Below are 19,460 nucleotides of genomic sequence, written 5' to 3'. Positions count from 1 at the left end.
TCTTGAAAAAAAATAATTTTGGAAACGGAAACATGGTAATGATTTATTATATCTCTCTACTATTTTCAAGCCATCTGGCTTGAAACACTGAGAATGAGTATGAGAGTTCCCCAAAAGGAAAGTAACATTTAGTTAGGTTAAGTGTCAGGTTGCTAGCACACAGTGTATAAAAGTCAATAGGAACCAAGTGATATTAGCGAACTTCATCTGCACTGCTAGGAGGTTGTTGAACTCAATTACAGAAATGTGCCAAGCTCTATTTGATGCGTGACAAGGTTAGGAGACCACAATCAATTAAAAAGAACACATGTATATCCTATTCGGTGGAAACAGTATTGTTATAGCATCCCTTGTTCCATTTTTGCTTTTTTTTCTCTGACTTTTCCTCTGAACACAGAACAAAGGTTTTAATAATTCCCCAGCTTCATTTCAAATTATTTTGTCAGCAATATCTAATAGGAAGACATAAGTTTGTTGTTTTACTTGAATGAAGCCTCAGGCAGCCACAATGAAACATGCTGTAATTTTTTTTTCTTGTAGCCAAACCATTTGAAAACGGACAGTATTTGGACATTTATGGAATTACCAGGGACCAAGCTGGAGAATATGAATGCAGCGCAGAAAACGATGTGTCATTCCCAGACGTGAAGAAAGTAAAAGTTGTCGTAAACTGTAAGTCCCATCAACTTTTATCAAAATAACCTCAGAGGAAAAATAAGCCACCTGAAAAATGCTGTCTGAAATATATGTTGCTGTTTTTAATAGTCTATTGATAAAAACCACCTATTGATGTGAAAAATGCATATATGTTAAAATATTGGTCAAATTGTTTTATGTATCATCCATCATCCCAAATAATCTCATCATAATTTAGTTGAATGTGCAGATGGAAATATTTCCTATATCCCCCTAGTCCCTGCCATTGAAAACTGTGGTATCCCTACCTCTAAAGCCCTGCAGACACATGGTGTTTTCGTCATTCTTGTAGGTTTCACCTGTAGCTTATTTTGACTCAATGTAACTGTGAAACTCCTAATCAAACCTGATGGAAATGAAGTGTACTGGTCAGTACTCAACAAAGAAAGCAGTTACTGTGCTGCTCCTATTACTTAGGTTATTTAATCTGAAAAAAATATGGAGAAAAAAAAATTTTCTCATCAACATCATTATTAGGAAGTTAGTGTAGTAAGAAATATCTGCAGAACTATCAATGTCATTAGCCATGCCCTTTCTTTAAATGCATCTCAAAATATTGATATAAAATATTTTTTCATTAATACCCTATTTTGTACCTTATGATTTCAACAGCCATAACTGAAATAGTGTTTTTTTTATTTATCTTTATTGTTGAAAGGATTACAGATGTTCCTTTTTCTTCCCCCATTGACCTCTCCACCTTGCACTACCATTCCCCAGCCTTTAACAGCACAATTGTCTGTGTCCATGGGTTATGCATATATGCATATAAGCTCTTTGATTAATCTCTTCCCACCTTGCCCCCCATTTCTTCTGAGATTAGTCAGTCTGTTCCATGCTTCCATGTCTTTGAGTCTGTTTTACTCCTCAGACAGCCTGGAGGGACCTGGAGAGTATTATGCTAAGTGAAATAAGACAGTCAGAGAAAGACAAGTATCACAGGATCTCACTATCTGATGCAATAGTCTTAACTTTTCAAAAATACCCCCTTAGTATTTTTCTCAAAAAATTTCACATTATTTAACCAATTCAAATAAAGTACTTTGGGGGTACCAGTATTTTGCCAAGTGGGCACAAGTTATAGCTTTCAATTTTTTTCATTGCACTTATACATCTTCCTATTGACGGCTATTGCTAATAATTCATATAGTATCATACCATAGATCAGAAGAAAATTTTCCAAATATATGCCAAAATTTTAGAACAAAGCAGTTTTTCATATTAAGTTTCATGAAAAGATATTTCATGGGCCAAAAATAACTGTCTAAATGCCCCTGACAGTAGAGCATCTGCCAGGGCAAATCACTGCCATCAAATAAGATTTGTCAGTGACTAATCTATGCATTTGGGGTTGAACTATCTCCGTGAGACTGAGCAAAGGTGCATAATACCAGATGAAGAGGCAGTTTGTGGGCAGAATTTTTCATATATGTCCTGCAGACAAACTTTAGATTTACCCAAGAAGCTCATTAAAAATGGAAAGTTTATGTTTTTCCACACCAACCCTACTGAATCAAAATCCTTGGCATACACAGCCTGCAGATTTGCATTTCTAATAAGTAGCCATTGAGTCTCAGGACTCCAGTTGCAGAGGGCTATTGCTCATCCCTCCTGAACTCTCTAAAATTAGAGATAAAAAATCATGACCCTAACCATATTTATCTGAGTATTAGTCTACTGATTTTATTGTTGGAATGTTAGGAAGGGATGTAAGAAATAGAACTGATAAGGAAGTAATATTTTCAGCATTGAGTACAAAGAAGTGAAAAGGTGGAGTAAACTGTCAAATTAGCAAGGCACTCAGCCCAGCAAGGCATCCCACTCCAAAACCCAAGACCCAGGAGGGATGTCTCCAGTAAGGATGACATTGAAAATCCAGCAGCTATAAGAATTCTCATGGCCCATCCTCCACGGATGATCCAGATTTCCCTTTGTACTTACACTTCCTTTCTTATCCTTTTTATACCCCTGACTTTAGTTCATTGTCACTTATTATTTAATTTGATTCTGTGTTTTCTGCACAAGGGGAGACTTTAGACTAAGGAGGCAGAAATTTGAGAGAAACTGCATGGAAAGATTAAGAGATGACTTGACCAAATAATGAGTCATCATCTACAGGATGTGGATGGAGAAGAGAATCCTTATATAAAACAGAAGGACAGAAACTGGGGACACAAGATGCCGAGAACAGTGAAGGACCTGCCACAGTTTCATTACATTGGCAGGAGACAGAGAGAAAGGGCAGTTTATTACCCATAGCAACAGCAGTAGGCAGAGTATTGTCATCTTCTTGCAGCAGTCCCCCAGGCGCCACTCAAGGTGATACAATGAGGGCTAGGTGACACCTACATGCCCAGTGGGTTTATGTCATAGCTGAGGTTCCCTGAGCTTAGGAAACTCAGTGTGTTTTTTTTTTGTTGTTTTTTTTTTTATAATGGCAGCAAGCAAACCTGCCCTTTACCACAGAGGGAGCAATTATCTTTATTATACTGGACTGTAAACAAACCTGCCCTTTGCTCCATAAGGAGAGCTACTTCTTCTGTCTTCGGAGACTGTTCGCTATTACACACATTTTTGAAAACACAGCTGGGAACAAAAGCTGTCAGTGTCTCTGCTCACAAGACATGCAGAAACACAAGAGGCCCCTGGGTAATTGTTTTCCAGCACAGGATGGGAGCAGGAAAGTTTGAAGCAGGGCCTGGAGACATTTCATCAGCGGAAAAGTATGCTTCAGGGGCTTTGTAGCGTGTCAGACACCTAAGGATAGGTAGGAAAGAAGACTTTGTTAACAACTTTAACTTAAGAAGGGAAACGGGAAAGAAAAGGGGAAAGTTAGAAAAAAAGTAAAAGAGGTTGCTTTTTAAAATCAGAACAGGAAACCTTTTTTATTTTTTAAAGAACTAATTTCAGTTAAATTATAGTCAGTCCTAAGTGCCAGTTGTGGTACACACATAATATTAACATAGCTCACACTAAAAAATGGACCCAACAGAAATTTTAATAATTTCAAACAATCAATCTTGTCTTCTGCTCCTTCCAAAATTATACTTGATAGCCTACCTTTTCCTAAATGCACGATGAAGAATTGTATATAATACTGATTGATCAATTGCATTCATATCTATTTAATCAGTATTTAATGTAAGAGATGAGTTCTGTTCAGACTTGTGGTCAAGACCTAGACTTTGCCTTTGTTTGGAATAGTTATGTCACACATATACCAATATGTCTAAATCATGTAAATGTGTGAGTGTATGTGTGTACTTGTTCCTACTTATGAGGAGGTTTGAAAAGTGTTAATTTGATGAATTTGTAAGTCAAAAATTGAGTACTATCTAAGGATTTTACTGGGCTGATTTCCCAAAGGAAATTAGCCAAACCTTACTGAGCAAACTCTATTTTGTCAATGATCAAAACTGAGCAGAGTGGTTTATGTTACAGCACAGAACTGCTCATCCCCTGACAGCCCCAAGAGTCCCTGAGGACAGAATTGTGCCAGGTTCGAGGCAGCCCCCCTTTTCATCGTTATTAATCAATATCGATTGTGCTTCTAGAACTGCATTCACTTTGTGACATAATTTGAAGAGAACTTCTGTCCTTTTTCCCAAATGGGGTTCAAGATAAAATATAATAAATTTTATAAGCTCTAATAAACTTACTTACATGTTAAGTCAATTTGAGAAAGAGATTTAGGTTCCTTGCAAGTTAGAAATGTTTAATGTTAACTATTTATCTAATACTTCTGCCATATTTACTATATTATAAAACATAAACATATAATAAAAATAACATCATATTTGCCACTCTGTTATGTGAATTTCTATTCAATTTAATCAAACAGCTGTGTGGTAAAATGATTGGTGTAATTGACATATTTTATAAAGATTGGACTAATTAGTTGATTTAATAAAATGGCTAATTTTGAGTTATTTACAGATTTTGTAGGTGACTATTTGTCTTTATCTGTATTTCATTATAATTATATATAAAAATGTCTTCATATATGCACTTAACATGCACTTAACATATGTATATATTTCATGAAAATGGAAAAAAACCTAAAATAAGAAAAAGAAATTATGGCAGTATCTTAATTAGACCTTAAAAGATTAATACACATACAAGAGAGAAAAAATTGGACCAGTTGGTAGGCTAAGCCAGAGGGAGGTAGTGAATTACAGTTGGAAAGATTCTCTATTCTTTTTGCATTTGTATTCCATTCCTAGAAGCAGCCTAGAGGATACTATTTTTATTGTAGTTCCACAATTTTTATTGTTAAACACACACACACACACACACCCACACACACACACACACACGCAGAATGAATGACTTCCAGAAAACCCATGGGTTCAACTGAAATGGGGAAAACAGGAGTTATGAAAGTCTGGTTAGGGATGAGAACCCAGAGTCTAAAAAATCAGCAAAGGTGACTTATTTGAAGCTAAATCTGGAATCTGGAAAGTTTAGAAAGTATCATAGACTAATTAAGTAATACAGCTCTCTATAGGGAAGCAGATTCCCAGATATTAGAAATCAGGAAAGCCTACATGACCTAGCCCTTCAAAAGGAATGCTATTAGTAAAAGGGGCAGGGTGCTCTGGTCTTGTCAGGGGCTGATTGTTCTCCACCCTGTTTAGATGTATTCTCCCACTTACGGGTAACTGTTTTAGAAACGTAGGCTTTATACTCAGAGATAACTTATTTAAACCCCTCTTCTATACTTTGTTGGGCTTTGAGACCTTGGGTCACCGCTTTACTTTTCTGAGTCTGTTTCCAATTCTGTACACTGAGGGCGATAATACTTAAATTTCAGGGTTTGGGTAAGGATTAAATGAGATACAAAGCCTTTAGTGCCTGACATATCTAGGCAACTGAATAAAATCAACCTCTCCCCCCCCCTCTCTCTCTTCTCTCTCTCTCTCTCTCTCTCTCTCTCTCTCTCTCTCTCTCTCTCTCTCTCTCTCTCTCATCTCTCTCTGCGTGTGCAGTAAGGGATTTTCCTTTCCTTTATAAAATGATGTGTTCCTGTCATGTAGAACATCACCTGGTCCAGAGGAGACACCCCCAAAATACTCATTGAATAAATTAATTATTAAAAAGATTAGCATTCTTTAAGGGAATCATTCTACTAGACAAAACAGGAAGAAGATATTAGGTTTTCTCCACAATTTCAAGATTTTTTTCCAAGAAAAACATGAAATCAGTATGTTGAATAATTTACTTCTGATATTTCTTTTTACCCAATTGTTCAGGTTGATTCAATAAAGGTAACCTAATATTTAGATAGTGCTTTCACCCAAGGAAAAGGAAACACTAATTCCATTGTTTAACAGTTAATAATATTGAGGTTTGGGGAGATTAAAACATTCAATAACTTCTTTGATTTTTTAAGAACAAAACAGACATGAATAATAGAAAGTATTAATTAAGCAGAAAAACTATAGCGTAAACCAGATTGAGATAAAAATAGGTCTAGACATTTCAGTTTTCACTCATGACAGTCAAATTTATGCATTGATCATTTTATTTTATTTGAGAAAATTTTTGTGCACACAATTTCCAGTAAAATAGAATTGATTAATACTTCCTATTGACAAATAGTGAAGATATTTTTGGGTACACTGTAAACTAAGGTTTTATATAATAAATCACAGGGATATATTTGTGCATTATTTTGCATCTAATGCATATTTATATATGCAAATATGCACTCTATCTTTCAATATAACTAGCTCTAAACATGTGGAATAGAATGTACCAATTAGTATAACTTAGTACAATTGTATCAAAGCCTGAATTTAGAGGCCACTGGGAGAAGAAGGAGGAGGACAAGGCTTCTAAGGAAATGACCAGTTTTCTTAAGCTTTTCATAAAGTTGTCTCCAAAACTTTGGGCAAGTTAGGGAAGCATGTCAGACTTAAGACTAGAAGAAATTGCAGGTGACAGACAGATCTTCTTTAAATAAAGAGAAAAATCTCTGCATTTAGAGTCTGAATAGGGCAAAGATACTATCATGACCAGAGAGAAATGGTTTTATATGAATAGATAATTATCACCTTAGTTTATATTTCTGGCTTCATTTTATGCCCCTACGTCACTTTCCATTTACTTCATCTTTCCCATTTGCTTCAAATTTACCTTCCTCTTCTATATCTTATATTTCTTTATAGGCTAATTGACACTTCTTTGGAAGAACTCAGGGCATAAATAATGCATATTGCTGTCTTCTAAATAAAGTACTAGTTCATATGCCATTTCTAGAGCAATAATGAACCACTTCAGCAAATCTATATTTATATATTTATTTACCTATTTACTTATTGTTTACCATGAGACCATCAAGGTCTTAGGGCCTGGAATACTGGCCTTCAAGTACACCATCAAGGAAAGGAAAAGAAAAAGAAAAAGAAACACATAGTTATAATGCAATGTGGCATGTGCTTTGATAAACCAATCATAAAGTGTTGCTCAAGGCTATCAGAAGGGCACCCAATACAGCCTTGAGGTATCATGAGAAGCTTGTAAGATACTTTGTACCTGATGGTGTCTGAAGGACAAAATTGAATTTGAGATATATTTGTTATTTTTAAAAGTGTGTATTTGGGGAGGGGGCGGTGGGAAGAGTGGTCTCCAAAGCAGAAGCAGCAGCATTTGCTTAGCCTCATAGAAATCAGTGGACAAGGCACTGCTGGGACTGTTAGACTGCATGGAGCTGGAGCAACCAAAGAGGGAAACAGAAAGGTGGGTACTGTAGGGGAAGGTGGGGCCAGATTAGATGGGAGTTCAGGAATTTTCATAGGCAGACATAGATCCAGTGCTTCTCAATCAAAGGGTAACTTTGAGATGATAGAACTATTCAGAGGTACATTTGAATATTAAAGAAATGTATTTAAATGTTTTTATTTTCTCCACTCATGGAGTGCACTGGAAGATTTCTGTTTTGTCATGGCAAGGGCACAGGAAAGTATTAAAATGATAATATTAAAAACAATACATCCAGTTAATGGAAATATGAAGAGCTAAGATCTTTGAAGAAAAATCCATATAAGTATTGAACATTGTATATCACAAACATATGGGTAATTAACCAGATAATATAATTTTAAATAAAAGCTTTCTTCTCAATAGAACAACATAAAAATCTAAGAGTAAAACCTTTTCACCTTTGGGACTTTATGGTATAGATTTAATTCTATGGTTTATATAATCCCTCAGTTGAAGTAAAACTGTTATTAAACATTCAGTTAAGGAATACATGATTTCTTCTATTGAAGAAGACATAATTGATCCTTTGATTTAAATCTTAGACTTATACTTCAATTAATGACTAGTGTGCTAAGGTTATTTTTACTTAATGAGTTGGCTATGCAATTGAACTTAAATGTATTCTCCCATACTTTTATCTAGGTTTTGAGAGGAGTTCTGGTGTTAAAAGTTTATTAGTAATTTTTCACCCTTGTGCTCATGGAACATCAAAAGGCATCTATAGTAACCATATGTACATATTTTTATTATTTCTCTTCTTTAAAATTGGAAAATTAATAATTTAATAATTTTCTTGCTTTAATATGTGAGCAAAACTGTTTGCTAGGTGAGTCTGTTTATTTGTTTTGTTTATAGTTCTTTCTATGTTGGTATTTATCACTTAGAAAATGTACATATATATTTATATAAATCATACATAATATATATAAATTAATAGCATGATAGAGTCTGGCCATTAGATAACAGTAAGAAAGCAATTCTAATAGAGTGATATGCTCTGGACTAAAAACTATTCTATGCCAAATTAAAGAAAGGAGGTAAAGTTAGGAAAAAAAATATGTATAGTCTCCCATTTATATGTATGCTTCTCTGATAGTATACTCATCTAGATTCATGCTCTAGTAAGATATCAAAGTGTCAAACTCTGAAAAATTCAGGGTGGCTTCTTATGAATATATTCTTCAAGCTGATCGAAAGTTCAAACCTTGAACAAACACACAGTTCATAAACTTGTATTTACTTAAGTTCAACTTCATCAGCATATTTCCTCAGTGAGCATATATATCAAGCATGATAATTTATGGAATTGAATTCATTCTAACTGAACACTTAAGAGCTATTCACAGAATGGGAGCAACACTGAATTAATCTTGGGTCTTTTCCATATTGTTAACATTAGAATCCACAGGAATTGTCAGGTGTTCTTAGGTCTGCTATTGCACATATTTGTATATTTTGTGTACGTGCGTGAATGTGTGTGAAGAGAGTGAAGGTGGAGTGATTAGGGGAATAGAATGGTAGAAATGAAGGCAGTATATAAAAGAGTTGTGGTAGATACATTTTGAACAAAAAGGACCACATTTGGGGAAACTCCCTTTGCACCTCTGAGCTTGCTTTGCCTGTCCCCACTCATTCCTTCTTTCATGCGTATAATCATTTTCTCTTTCTTGCCCATTAGTACTCTTCCTCATCATATTTTCCCTCTCTTCTCTTCCCCTTATTTCTACCCACATATATAATAATATTAAACCAATTTTGGAAGACATGTATATAGTGAGAATTAGCAATGAATTTTATTCAATCATCTTGGAAACAGTTTAAATATACAGGTTACTGAATAACCACTCCTTGTGCTGAATTTGTCTATATTATATTTTCTTATAAACAAATGAGTAAAATGTTCTAGAAATTTTCTAGGTGATAATAATCCTATCTAATAAAAGCCTAATATGCTGTGTCTGGTTGTCCGGTCGGCCATTCAACCAATCAAAGCATAATATGCTAATGATATTCTAAAGCCATTCAACCGCTCGCTATGACATGCACTGACCACCAGGGGGCAGACACTCTGACCGGCAGGTTAGCTTGCTGCTGGGGTCCAGCTGATTGGAACTGAGCGAGACAGGCCAGACATGCCCTGGAGCCTTCCTGCAGTCCCTCCCCAGCTGGCCAATCTCCCAAATCCCTCCCCAGCCCCAATCATGCACAGGTGGGGTCCCTCAGCCTGGCCTGCACCCTCTCACAATCCAGGATCCCTTGAGGGATGTCAGAGAGCCAGTTTCGGCCTGATCCTGCAGGCATAAAAGGCTAATATGCAAATCGACCGAATGGAGGGATGACCGGTCACTATGACGCATAGTGACCACCAGGGGGCAGACGCTCAATGCAGGAGCTGCCCCTGGTGGTCAGTATGCTCCCACAGGGGAAGCACCGCTCAGCCAGAAGCCGGGCTCACAGCTGGCGAGCACACCGGCCACCTCTGCGGCCACCTCTGTGGCTGCCTCTGTGGTAGCGCTAAGGATATCCATGGGGAGCGGGCCTAAGCTGTCAGTCAGACATCCCCCTAGGGCTCCCAGACTGCGAGAGGGTGCAGGCTGGGCTGAGGGACTTCCCCCAAGTGCATGAATTTCGTTCACTGGCCTCTAGTAAACATATATGTTTGGAGATTACTGGATAATGGAGTATGAGACAGAAGGTCTGAATTCTATTTTTAACTCATCTATACTAATAAAAGCCTAGGTGGTCCTTGCATCACCGCACGCGACGTCATCACAAGATGGTTGCCACAAGATGGCCACCACAAGATGGCTGCATGCACAGCAGAGGCGGGGCCCAGCAGTCACTCCACGCGGTGAGGTCTGGGGGTCCCGTGGCTCCACGCAGTGTGGAAGAGGCTGGTCCCGGCATCTCCGCTGCCTTGTGCGGAGGAGGCTGGCAGGGGAGGGCTGTTGGGGGCGATCTGGCTGGCAGGGGAGCACTTAGGCGTCAACGAGGCCAGCAGGTGAGCAGTTAGGGGGCAATCAAGCTGGCAGGCAGAAGTGGTTAGTGGCAATCAGGCAAGCAGGCAGGCAAGTGGTTAGGAGCCAGCAGTCCCAGATTGTGTGAGGGACTGAGATCCTAATTTTTGGCAGAAGGCTGTTTTATTATATCAGCCTACCTCCATGTAAACACAAAATGGAATGTAATTCTTTTCAGTCAACTCTATAAACTCCAGCGACTTTATGAAAGAGAGTATGTAGCCTGAAGGGTAACAACACAGGATCGTTGTGTGTGATGCAGGAAGGATTTGAATAACCAGAATATACACAGGTGCTAGCTGTCAGAATGGTTGACACTGAAATAAAGGGAAGAGCCAAGGAAATTAGGATTCTAAGTGAACAGATAAGACAATCACAATAAACAATCCTTGGGAATAATGCTGCCCTCAAAATCGGTTTGTTCACATGTTGTCTGAAGTAAGAGCTGAGTTTAATAGTGAATGTAATGGTATCAGAGTCAGGCAGCCTGCCTGCTTGCTGCTGCACAGTGAAGTTAACAGCAGTGCAAACACACACACACACACACACACACACCCCAAATATAAAGTAACAAACAAAAAGGCCCATTGTGCTAGGGACATTAAACAGTTCTAGTTTTTATAATTAAAATGAAAGATGATAATGTTTTATTTAGAACACTCTGTCTTTGTTTCATGTTTAAGATTCACTCCTCTGTTCTTATCGCCATGCAGTCATGGTCCATTCCATGAACCATACTCGCACACTCAGAGCTCACTATTGGGAGCTGCATCGCTTTATGTACAGGACCCTGTGTTTCAGACTGTAGCACAGCTTTCTCAAATGGTTGATCTCACTACCCTTTTACATGCCTAAAAATTATCCAGATTCTCAAATAGCTTTTGATTATATAAATTACATCTCTTCATGTTCCCTATATTTAAAATTAAAAGTTAAAATAAAAAAAAACACAAAGTACATTATATCATGTTTTCTACATTTTAAATTACAACTAAAAAAATAACTAAAATAAACACAAAAGCAGATTAGACTTGTAAGTCAGAGCAATGATATCTTCACACATCATGCAGTGTCTGAGAAACTCCTCTGTACATGAGTGAGAGAATAAAAATTCAAATGGAAACAGAATGAAAATAGTTTTCTACACAAATAAATGGTTCTCTTAAAGTATGTCACAAACCATGAGACATCCTCACACAACACTTTGAGAACTGCTATAGTCCTCACTAAATTAGTGGTTCTTATTAAACAACTGCTATATGCCAAAATATACCATAATTTAATCATATATTATACTCATTAGACTTCCAAAAAGTTATTTTTATTTAACATATAGTCAATCGAGCCTTAATGAGGTAAAAGTCATTTGTCTAAGGTAAGTTTAGTTATAAAAAAAAATATTAATATTTATAAGTCTTATCACATACAAATGAAAATATATTCTAAACACAACATCTAATAAAATGTGTTTTTAACCAGAAGAAAACAAATAAAACAAAACAAAAAGTTTCACTGTTCTGCTCTTATTGCCTTGAGATCTATTCTATTAAATTTATCAACAACTTAAAAGTAGTTTGGTGGCAATTTATGTCTTTTTTTTAATATATTTTATTGATATTTTACAGAGAGAGGAAGGGAGAGGGATAGAGAGCTAGAAACATTGATGAGAGAGAAACATCGATCAGCTGCCTCCTGCACATCTCCCACTGGGGATGTGCCCGCAACCAAGGTACATGCCCTTGACCGGAATCGAACCCGGGACCCTTCAGTCCGCAGGCCAACGCTCTATCCACTGAGCCAAACCAGTTTTGGCAGACAATTTATATCTTATACACACTCCCCAGTTGTTTCAGAGTTAGAGTTAGGAACTTGATAAAATTTCTAATGTTTAAATAATATAATGGGCCATAGTAGCTTAATGCACATTAATTTTTTTCTCCAGTAAATTATACTTATTCCTAAACCAAATAAATCAGCATTCTGTAGCCTAGAAGAGATGTTGAGGATGTTTCTGCATTTAGTGCAACTAGATTTACATTATCAGATGGATGAAGTACATCAGTACTGAGCTGAAGTTCACAAATGCTATGTTGTTAATGCTGTTTCATATTTGTGAGCCTATTGGTTTTTCAAATCCTTCTATTTTTCTCTGTGAATGTCAAAAGGACTTTGGACTCAGTGCAGTTCACATGCACATGCAGTCTTTGGTAAAGTCTCTCAGAAACTGTTCTGCGCACCTCACTACCAAATGGAAGGATCGATGATTTGTGAATTCTTTAAGGGTCAAGTTGCATAACTATGACTAAGACTTAAGTGCCCTGATAGAACTTTATAAATTTTTCAGTGTGGTAGAAATTTTAAGTTGTTTATCAAAATATATATTTTATCTCCTTTCTTCGCCCAATGCTTGGACTATAGTGTGTAGTTAGTTGTGGCTCAACACACACACACACAATCCAATTTAAAACTGAGCAGAGGAACTAAATAGATAATTCTCCAAAGAGTACATCCAGATGGCCAATAGACATATGAAAAGATGCTCAACATCACTAATTATCAGAGAATTGCAAATTAAAACCACAATGAGATATCACCTCACACCTGTCAAAATGGCTATCATCTATAAATCCACAAATTACAAGTATTGTTGAGGATGTGGAGAAAAGGGAACCCTCATGCACTATTGATGGGACTGCAGACTGGTGCAGCCACTGTAGAAAACAGTATGAAGGTTTCTCAAAAAATTATAAGTGGAACTGTCTTATGATCCAGATTCCACTTCTGGGTATATATCTGAAGAAACCCAAAACACTAATTCAATAGAATATATGCACCCTATGTTCATTGCAGTGTCATTTACAATAGCCAAGATATGAAAGCAACCCGAGTGCTTAACAATGGACCAGTGAATAAAGGAGTTGTGGTACATTTACACAATGGAATATTAATCAGCCATAAAAAAAATGGAATCTTACCATTTATGACAGCATGGATGGACCTAACGGATATTAGGCTAAGTGAAATAAGTGAGACAGAGAAAGACAAATACTATATGATTTCACTTAAATGTGGAATCTAAAGAGCAACACAAATGAATACACAAAATAGAAATAGACTCATAGATACAGAGATCAGACTGATGGCCATCAGAGTGAAAGGGAATTGGGGAACTGAGTAAAAAGCTTAAGGTATTAGGAAGTACAAATTGGTAGTCACAAAATAGTCACAGGGATAAAGTACAGCATGAAATGAATAATATTGTAATAACTATGTATTGTGCCAGGTGGATACTTGAAATATCAGAGGAGACTACTTTGTAAAATATGTGATTGTCTAACCACAATGCTGCACACCTGAAATTAATACAAAAAATGTTGAATGTAAAATGTAATTGAAAATTAAACATAAACCAACAAACAAACAGTTGTGGCACTGTGACCAATTTCCAGTCCAGTAAACAAAATGTGAGCAGAAATGACTGGGCCTCGCCCTAACCGGTTTGGCTCAGTGGATAGAGCGTCGGCCTGCGGACTGAAAGGTCCCGGGTTCGATTCCGGTCAAGGGCATGTACCTTGGTTGCGGGCACATCCCCAGTGGGAGGTGTGCAGGAGGCAGCTGATCGATGTTTCTCTCTCATCGATGTTTCTAGCTCTCTATCCCTCTCCCTTCCTCTCTGTGAAATATCAATAAAATATATTTAAAAAAAAAAAAAAGAAAAGAAATGACTGGGCCTCTTCCAGACTTGGCTTATAAAAAAGCCCCATGCGCACTTTCATGCTTGTTTCCCTTCCTAGCTAATGGATAGTAAGCAATAGTTTGACATTGAGAGCTACACGTTGACGTGAACACAGCTACTTTTATCTTGATGCCCTGAGTAATTGTATGAAGAAGAACGTCCCTACCCTTGGACCTCATTTTACCCCTAACCATTCACTGAAATGAAACATTATGATCTATTAGGTGAATAACATTTAACCTTCATTTTTGTTGACTTGTTGCACATTTGGGTTGATTTGATACCACAGCTTAGTCTCACATGACTAATACAATCAATTATATAGACTCAAATACTCAGTGTAGAGTAGAAATATTTGCCTCATATCTTTCTTTAAAAAATATAGTCCAGAAACAATGATTGAAAGCTTTCTTAGAAGAGTAAGGATATAATGGATCTCTTTTTCTTCCAAGATGAAGCATAACCAACTAAATTTAATTGCAAATTTTGTCATTCATGAAGAAATAATCTATGAATATCATGCCTTTGAGGCTTCATATGTGTGAGTTGACTCAAAAATACAATTGGATTCAAAATAGCATCTCACCATCTACCTCTGACATAATCTTTCCTGACAAAATATGACTTAAAAGTGAAGAAAAAGGCACAGTGGTTGAAAAACCTTCAAAACTTAAAAGTAATTCACAGCCAGTAGTATTCAGGTGGAATTTCAACAAAGTAAAAGGCTCAGAGAATTATAACACACACACACACACACACACACACACACACACACACACACTAAATTAAATAAAACAATGCTATACCCTGCTTAGCTCGTGGAATAAACAGCTCTGCCATCCTACTTCTTAGCTTAAAAACTTCCAGACTGTACCGAAGACAACACTGGATAATCTCCCCTTTGGATATTGTTTCAGCGTTTGAAGACATTCAGAGTATTATTTCATCCTACCCTCCTTTTTCCATTGGTCCATTGCATTTCAAAGGGTATGTTTCCACAATTTAAAATTGCATATGTGGGAAGAAAACGATGAGAAGAGTACTAGAACCTGACCTGTTGGGGATTAGCTTTCCATTGGCTCCAACTATTCAGTTATAAGAGACTACTGGTAGAAAAGGAACTCAATTTGATCCTGAAAAGTGTATCTGCATTGCCCTAGTAAACCCAGGAAAGGAGAGATCAGTGGTGACCATAAACACGCTCTGCACTTTGGTCTGGGAAATGCATCCAACTAGAAATCAGGAAGACAGTGAGTGGGGTATTTACAAACTACATACTACAAAGCATCAGTTCAGATTAGAACTCTTCCCAGAAAGACATGGGGGAACCCTAAGAACATATGCAAATATGCGCTAGAATAAGAAAAAACACATTTTTAGAAACTATTATTTAAATGATTGGCTATAGTAAAACCGAGAATTTTTTTTTTGTTTTTTGTCTTTAAATATATTTTTATTGATTTCATAGAGGAAGGGAGAGGGAGAGAGAGAGAGATAGAAATATCAATGATGAGAGAGAATTATTGATTGGCTGCCTCCTGCAAGCCCCACACTGGGGTTCAAGCCCGCAACCCAGGCATGTGCCATGATCAGGGATGGAACTGTGACCTCCTGGTCCATAGGTCAACGCTCAACCACTGAGCCATGCCAGCCGTGCAAGAAACATGTGTTAAACATATGAAACCAGAAGACATTTCTGCCACACACAAAAAATGGTATCACAAACCCATAAAGAGGAAAAAGTGGTAAATCAGGACACAAACCAAAAGCTCTACCCGCATATCCCCCTCTTGATACAGGGCAATGGGGCAAGAGAAAGGGATTATAGGAAAGAAAATTACGCTCTGAGAATTTCATATCACAAGGTTCACTCATGCAGATTTGGGGCTGAATTTGCACTCAAGACCCTGAGAAATGCTAAGTAGAAAATTGAATTTAAAGTGGTGCTAGGGTACGGCCCTTTAGATGTCTACAGAGGAAAAAGTAATATTTTCTGTCAAAAACATTTTAAACCTAAGCCGTACTTTATCATAAGTGGTATTTAAGAAACATGAATTCTTAATAAAAAAAATCCAGTGCACAAAAGAGAAAACAAGCCAGCAGCAGAAATACAAACAAACTTCAAAATAAAATACACATAATACAATGATTGGAAATATTGCAAATAGAATACTAACAAGATGTTGACATGCTTAAAGAAATGAAAAGGGAATTAAAGTATTATGAAAGAATAGGATGCTATTCAAATTGATCAATGTTCTACAAAATCTCTTTGCTAAGTAGAAATACATTTAGCTGACAAAGGGCATCAGTAAAAACTTATAGCAAGTGTCATACACATGGATGAAATATAAATACATTTTCTTTAAGATCAGTTAAAACAAGGATGACCCCTTTCATTACTTTTTATAGCCAGGATAGGAAAATAAAAACAGGAAAATATTACAGGTAAAAGTATTTGAAAATACAAATTAAAACTGACCTTATTCCAAGATGATGTCATTTTCCATATATAAAACCTAGAAGGATGTACTGATAAATTAACAAGTAAGTAGTTTATTAGGATTAATAGATATAAAATCAGCATACCAAATTAAATTGTATTGCTATAAACTAACAAAAAGAGCACATCCAATTGAGAAAAATAATACTTAGAATATCTACAAAATATAAATGTATTAAGGGTAAATCTAATAAAATATATATAATTATTTAAATCCATTAAGCTAGACCTAATTAAATGGAGAAGCACAGCATACTCAGAGTTGTTTTGGAGATATCATTACCCTCAAACAAAATACAGATTCATTAGAATTTAAATAAAAAAAATCAAACTTGGGTTTCATGAAACTTCAAAATTACTTCTAAAATTTATATTAATAATGTGAGAAATGCCTAAAGAAAAAAAGTCTGGGAGAGATGATACCCTAACAGATATTAAAATGCAATATAACTCTATAGAGATTTAAATGTGTGGTATCAGTACAATAGATAAATGCACCACTAGAGCAGAACAGAGAGCCCCTAAACAGATCCATTCATACATAGAATTCTGATATATAAAAGAGAAGAAATTATAGAGCAGAAGGGAAAAATAAATCATTTTGGAGCAATTAGTTTTCATAAGTAAAAAGTAAAAGGTAATGAAAGGAAAATCTACCTCACAACATAAGCAAAATTAATTTCAGATAAATTGAGGATGTAATTGTAGAAGGCAATTTTTTAAAAACCTCTAAAAGATAATATAAGAGTATATCTTTCCACCCCTTGGTAGGGAAAGTTTCCTTAAGCTACACAGGAAAATGAAAACTATTAAGGCAATGACATATATTATACCACAATAAAATTAAGGTTTTTATGAAAGAGAGCAAAAAGAAAAAACACAAATCAGGAAAGGTATTAAAGTACATAAAGCCTACAAAGAATAAATATTCAGAAAATATAAAAAACATTTACTTTTTAAAAAGAGCTCAGAAAACCTATACTATATAGCAGAAGAAAATCTATCGGATCATACATAAAGATGTTCAATATCATGTTTGCTATAGAAATACAAATTAAAACTATAATCACATATCATTGTATAAGAACAGCTTAAGAACTCTGTGCATCTTAAAATATTACATTTTTGTGAGAATATAGTACAAAAAGAATATTTAAATACTGTTGAGGAAATGTGAATTTAAACAATAATTTAGCAAAGCAATTTTATATCACCTAGTAAAATTGAACATGTACATACCCTACAGCCTAGCAATTTCTCTTCAAGGTATATTCCCTGCATATATATATATATATATATATATATATATATATATATATATATATATATATATATATATATATACCAGAGGGCATATACAAGAATGTAGAGGCATTCTTTATAGTATCAACAGAACAAAAAAAAAATCCCAAATGTTCATCAACACAAAACTTACCATATAATAAACTTCCATACAAAAATGAAAGTAAATCTATACTCAGTCTGGATGAATCTCAAAAATGAATATTAAGTTAATGGAAAATAGAAAAATACATATAACATGACATTGTTTAAATAAAATTCAAAAACAAATTAAACAAAACAATATATTGTTTAGAGGTGATTGCCTAGAGGGTAAAACTATGATAGAATGCTTCTAAAATATACATGAAAATGCCAAAGAAATGAAAACTAAGAAAGAGAAGATGAATTATTTTGAAGGGCACTGAACTTATATCTAATTTACATGTGTTTCTAGGATGAAACAAGAATTTCAAATGTGCTACTTTAAATGGGCTTGGAACACCTACATTGGCCTACAGTTGGGCAAAATCATCTTGCTGCCATTGCCTAGCATCATGACAGAGTATTGTACTGAATATCACTAGTCCAGGAAAATATCAAAAGTTAAAATTCAAAGTATGACTGAGTATTGCTTTTGCACCATCATAAAGTTGAAAAGTTGTAAGTTGAAACATCGTTGACTTGAAGATCATCTATATAAAGTCATAGGGAATATTTACAAATTTACCAATGCTTGGAGAAAGTTTTATTTAAACCTCTCATCTTTTGCAGATGAAGTAGAAATAAGAAAATAAAGAATTTTGATAATTTTAGTGATATTGAGTATATATATTTGATTTTGCACCTTAAAGAGTAGACTGTGTTTCAGGGCAGCCACAGAATTTTTATAAATTATAATTATCTACAAAAATTAGCTACAACATATCTCAAAAAATTCCCCAAAGCATAAATAGTATGAGTCATATTTTCTGATCCAAATTTAATAACAAATTTTAATTCCCAAACCACAATGACAAGTTTCCAAACCTCTGAAAAAAATCTTAGATAACTTATTTGGTGCCTTTTAAGAAATAGCAGGAGCAAGTACACTATGTAACAAAATCTTACCTTTTGCAACAGCATGGATGAACCTGGAGAGCACTATTCTAAGTGAAAGAAACCAGTCAGAGAAAGACAAGTTTCATATGATTTCACTTATATGTGGAATCTAATGAACAAAATAAACTAACAAACAAAATGGAAACAGACTCATAGATACAGAGAGCAGACTGAGAGTTGTCAGAGGAAAGGGAAGTTGGGGGTGGGGGAAGTGAAAAAGTTGAAGAAATTAAGGGAAAAAAAAAAAAAAACAACTCAGATACAGACAACAGTATGTTGATTGCCAGAGGGAAAGGGGAGTTGGGGGAGGTTGAAGAGGGTAAAAGGGAGATTAATGACTAGGGATGGGGAACACATA

The 19,460-nt window shown here is 35.7% G+C and overlaps 1 protein-coding gene across 1 annotated transcript in view; it reads left to right on the top strand.

Moving 5' to 3' along the window:
* Positions 1-19,460, top strand: part of NEGR1 (neuronal growth regulator 1) — a 917,357-nt gene that overhangs the window by 600,329 nt on the left and 297,568 nt on the right. Inside the window, exon 4 of the mRNA XM_080656273.1 lies at positions 541-672. Within this exon, the coding sequence (XP_080512399.1) occupies positions 541-672 (132 nt within the window). The remainder of the gene's footprint in view (positions 1-540; positions 673-19,460) is intronic.

Source organism: Plecotus auritus (genome assembly GCF_963455305.1).
Source record: "Plecotus auritus genome assembly, chromosome: 2".
NCBI classification, from domain to species: domain Eukaryota; kingdom Metazoa; phylum Chordata; class Mammalia; order Chiroptera; family Vespertilionidae; genus Plecotus; species Plecotus auritus.
This window is presented reverse-complemented; position numbering and strand designations above follow the sequence as displayed.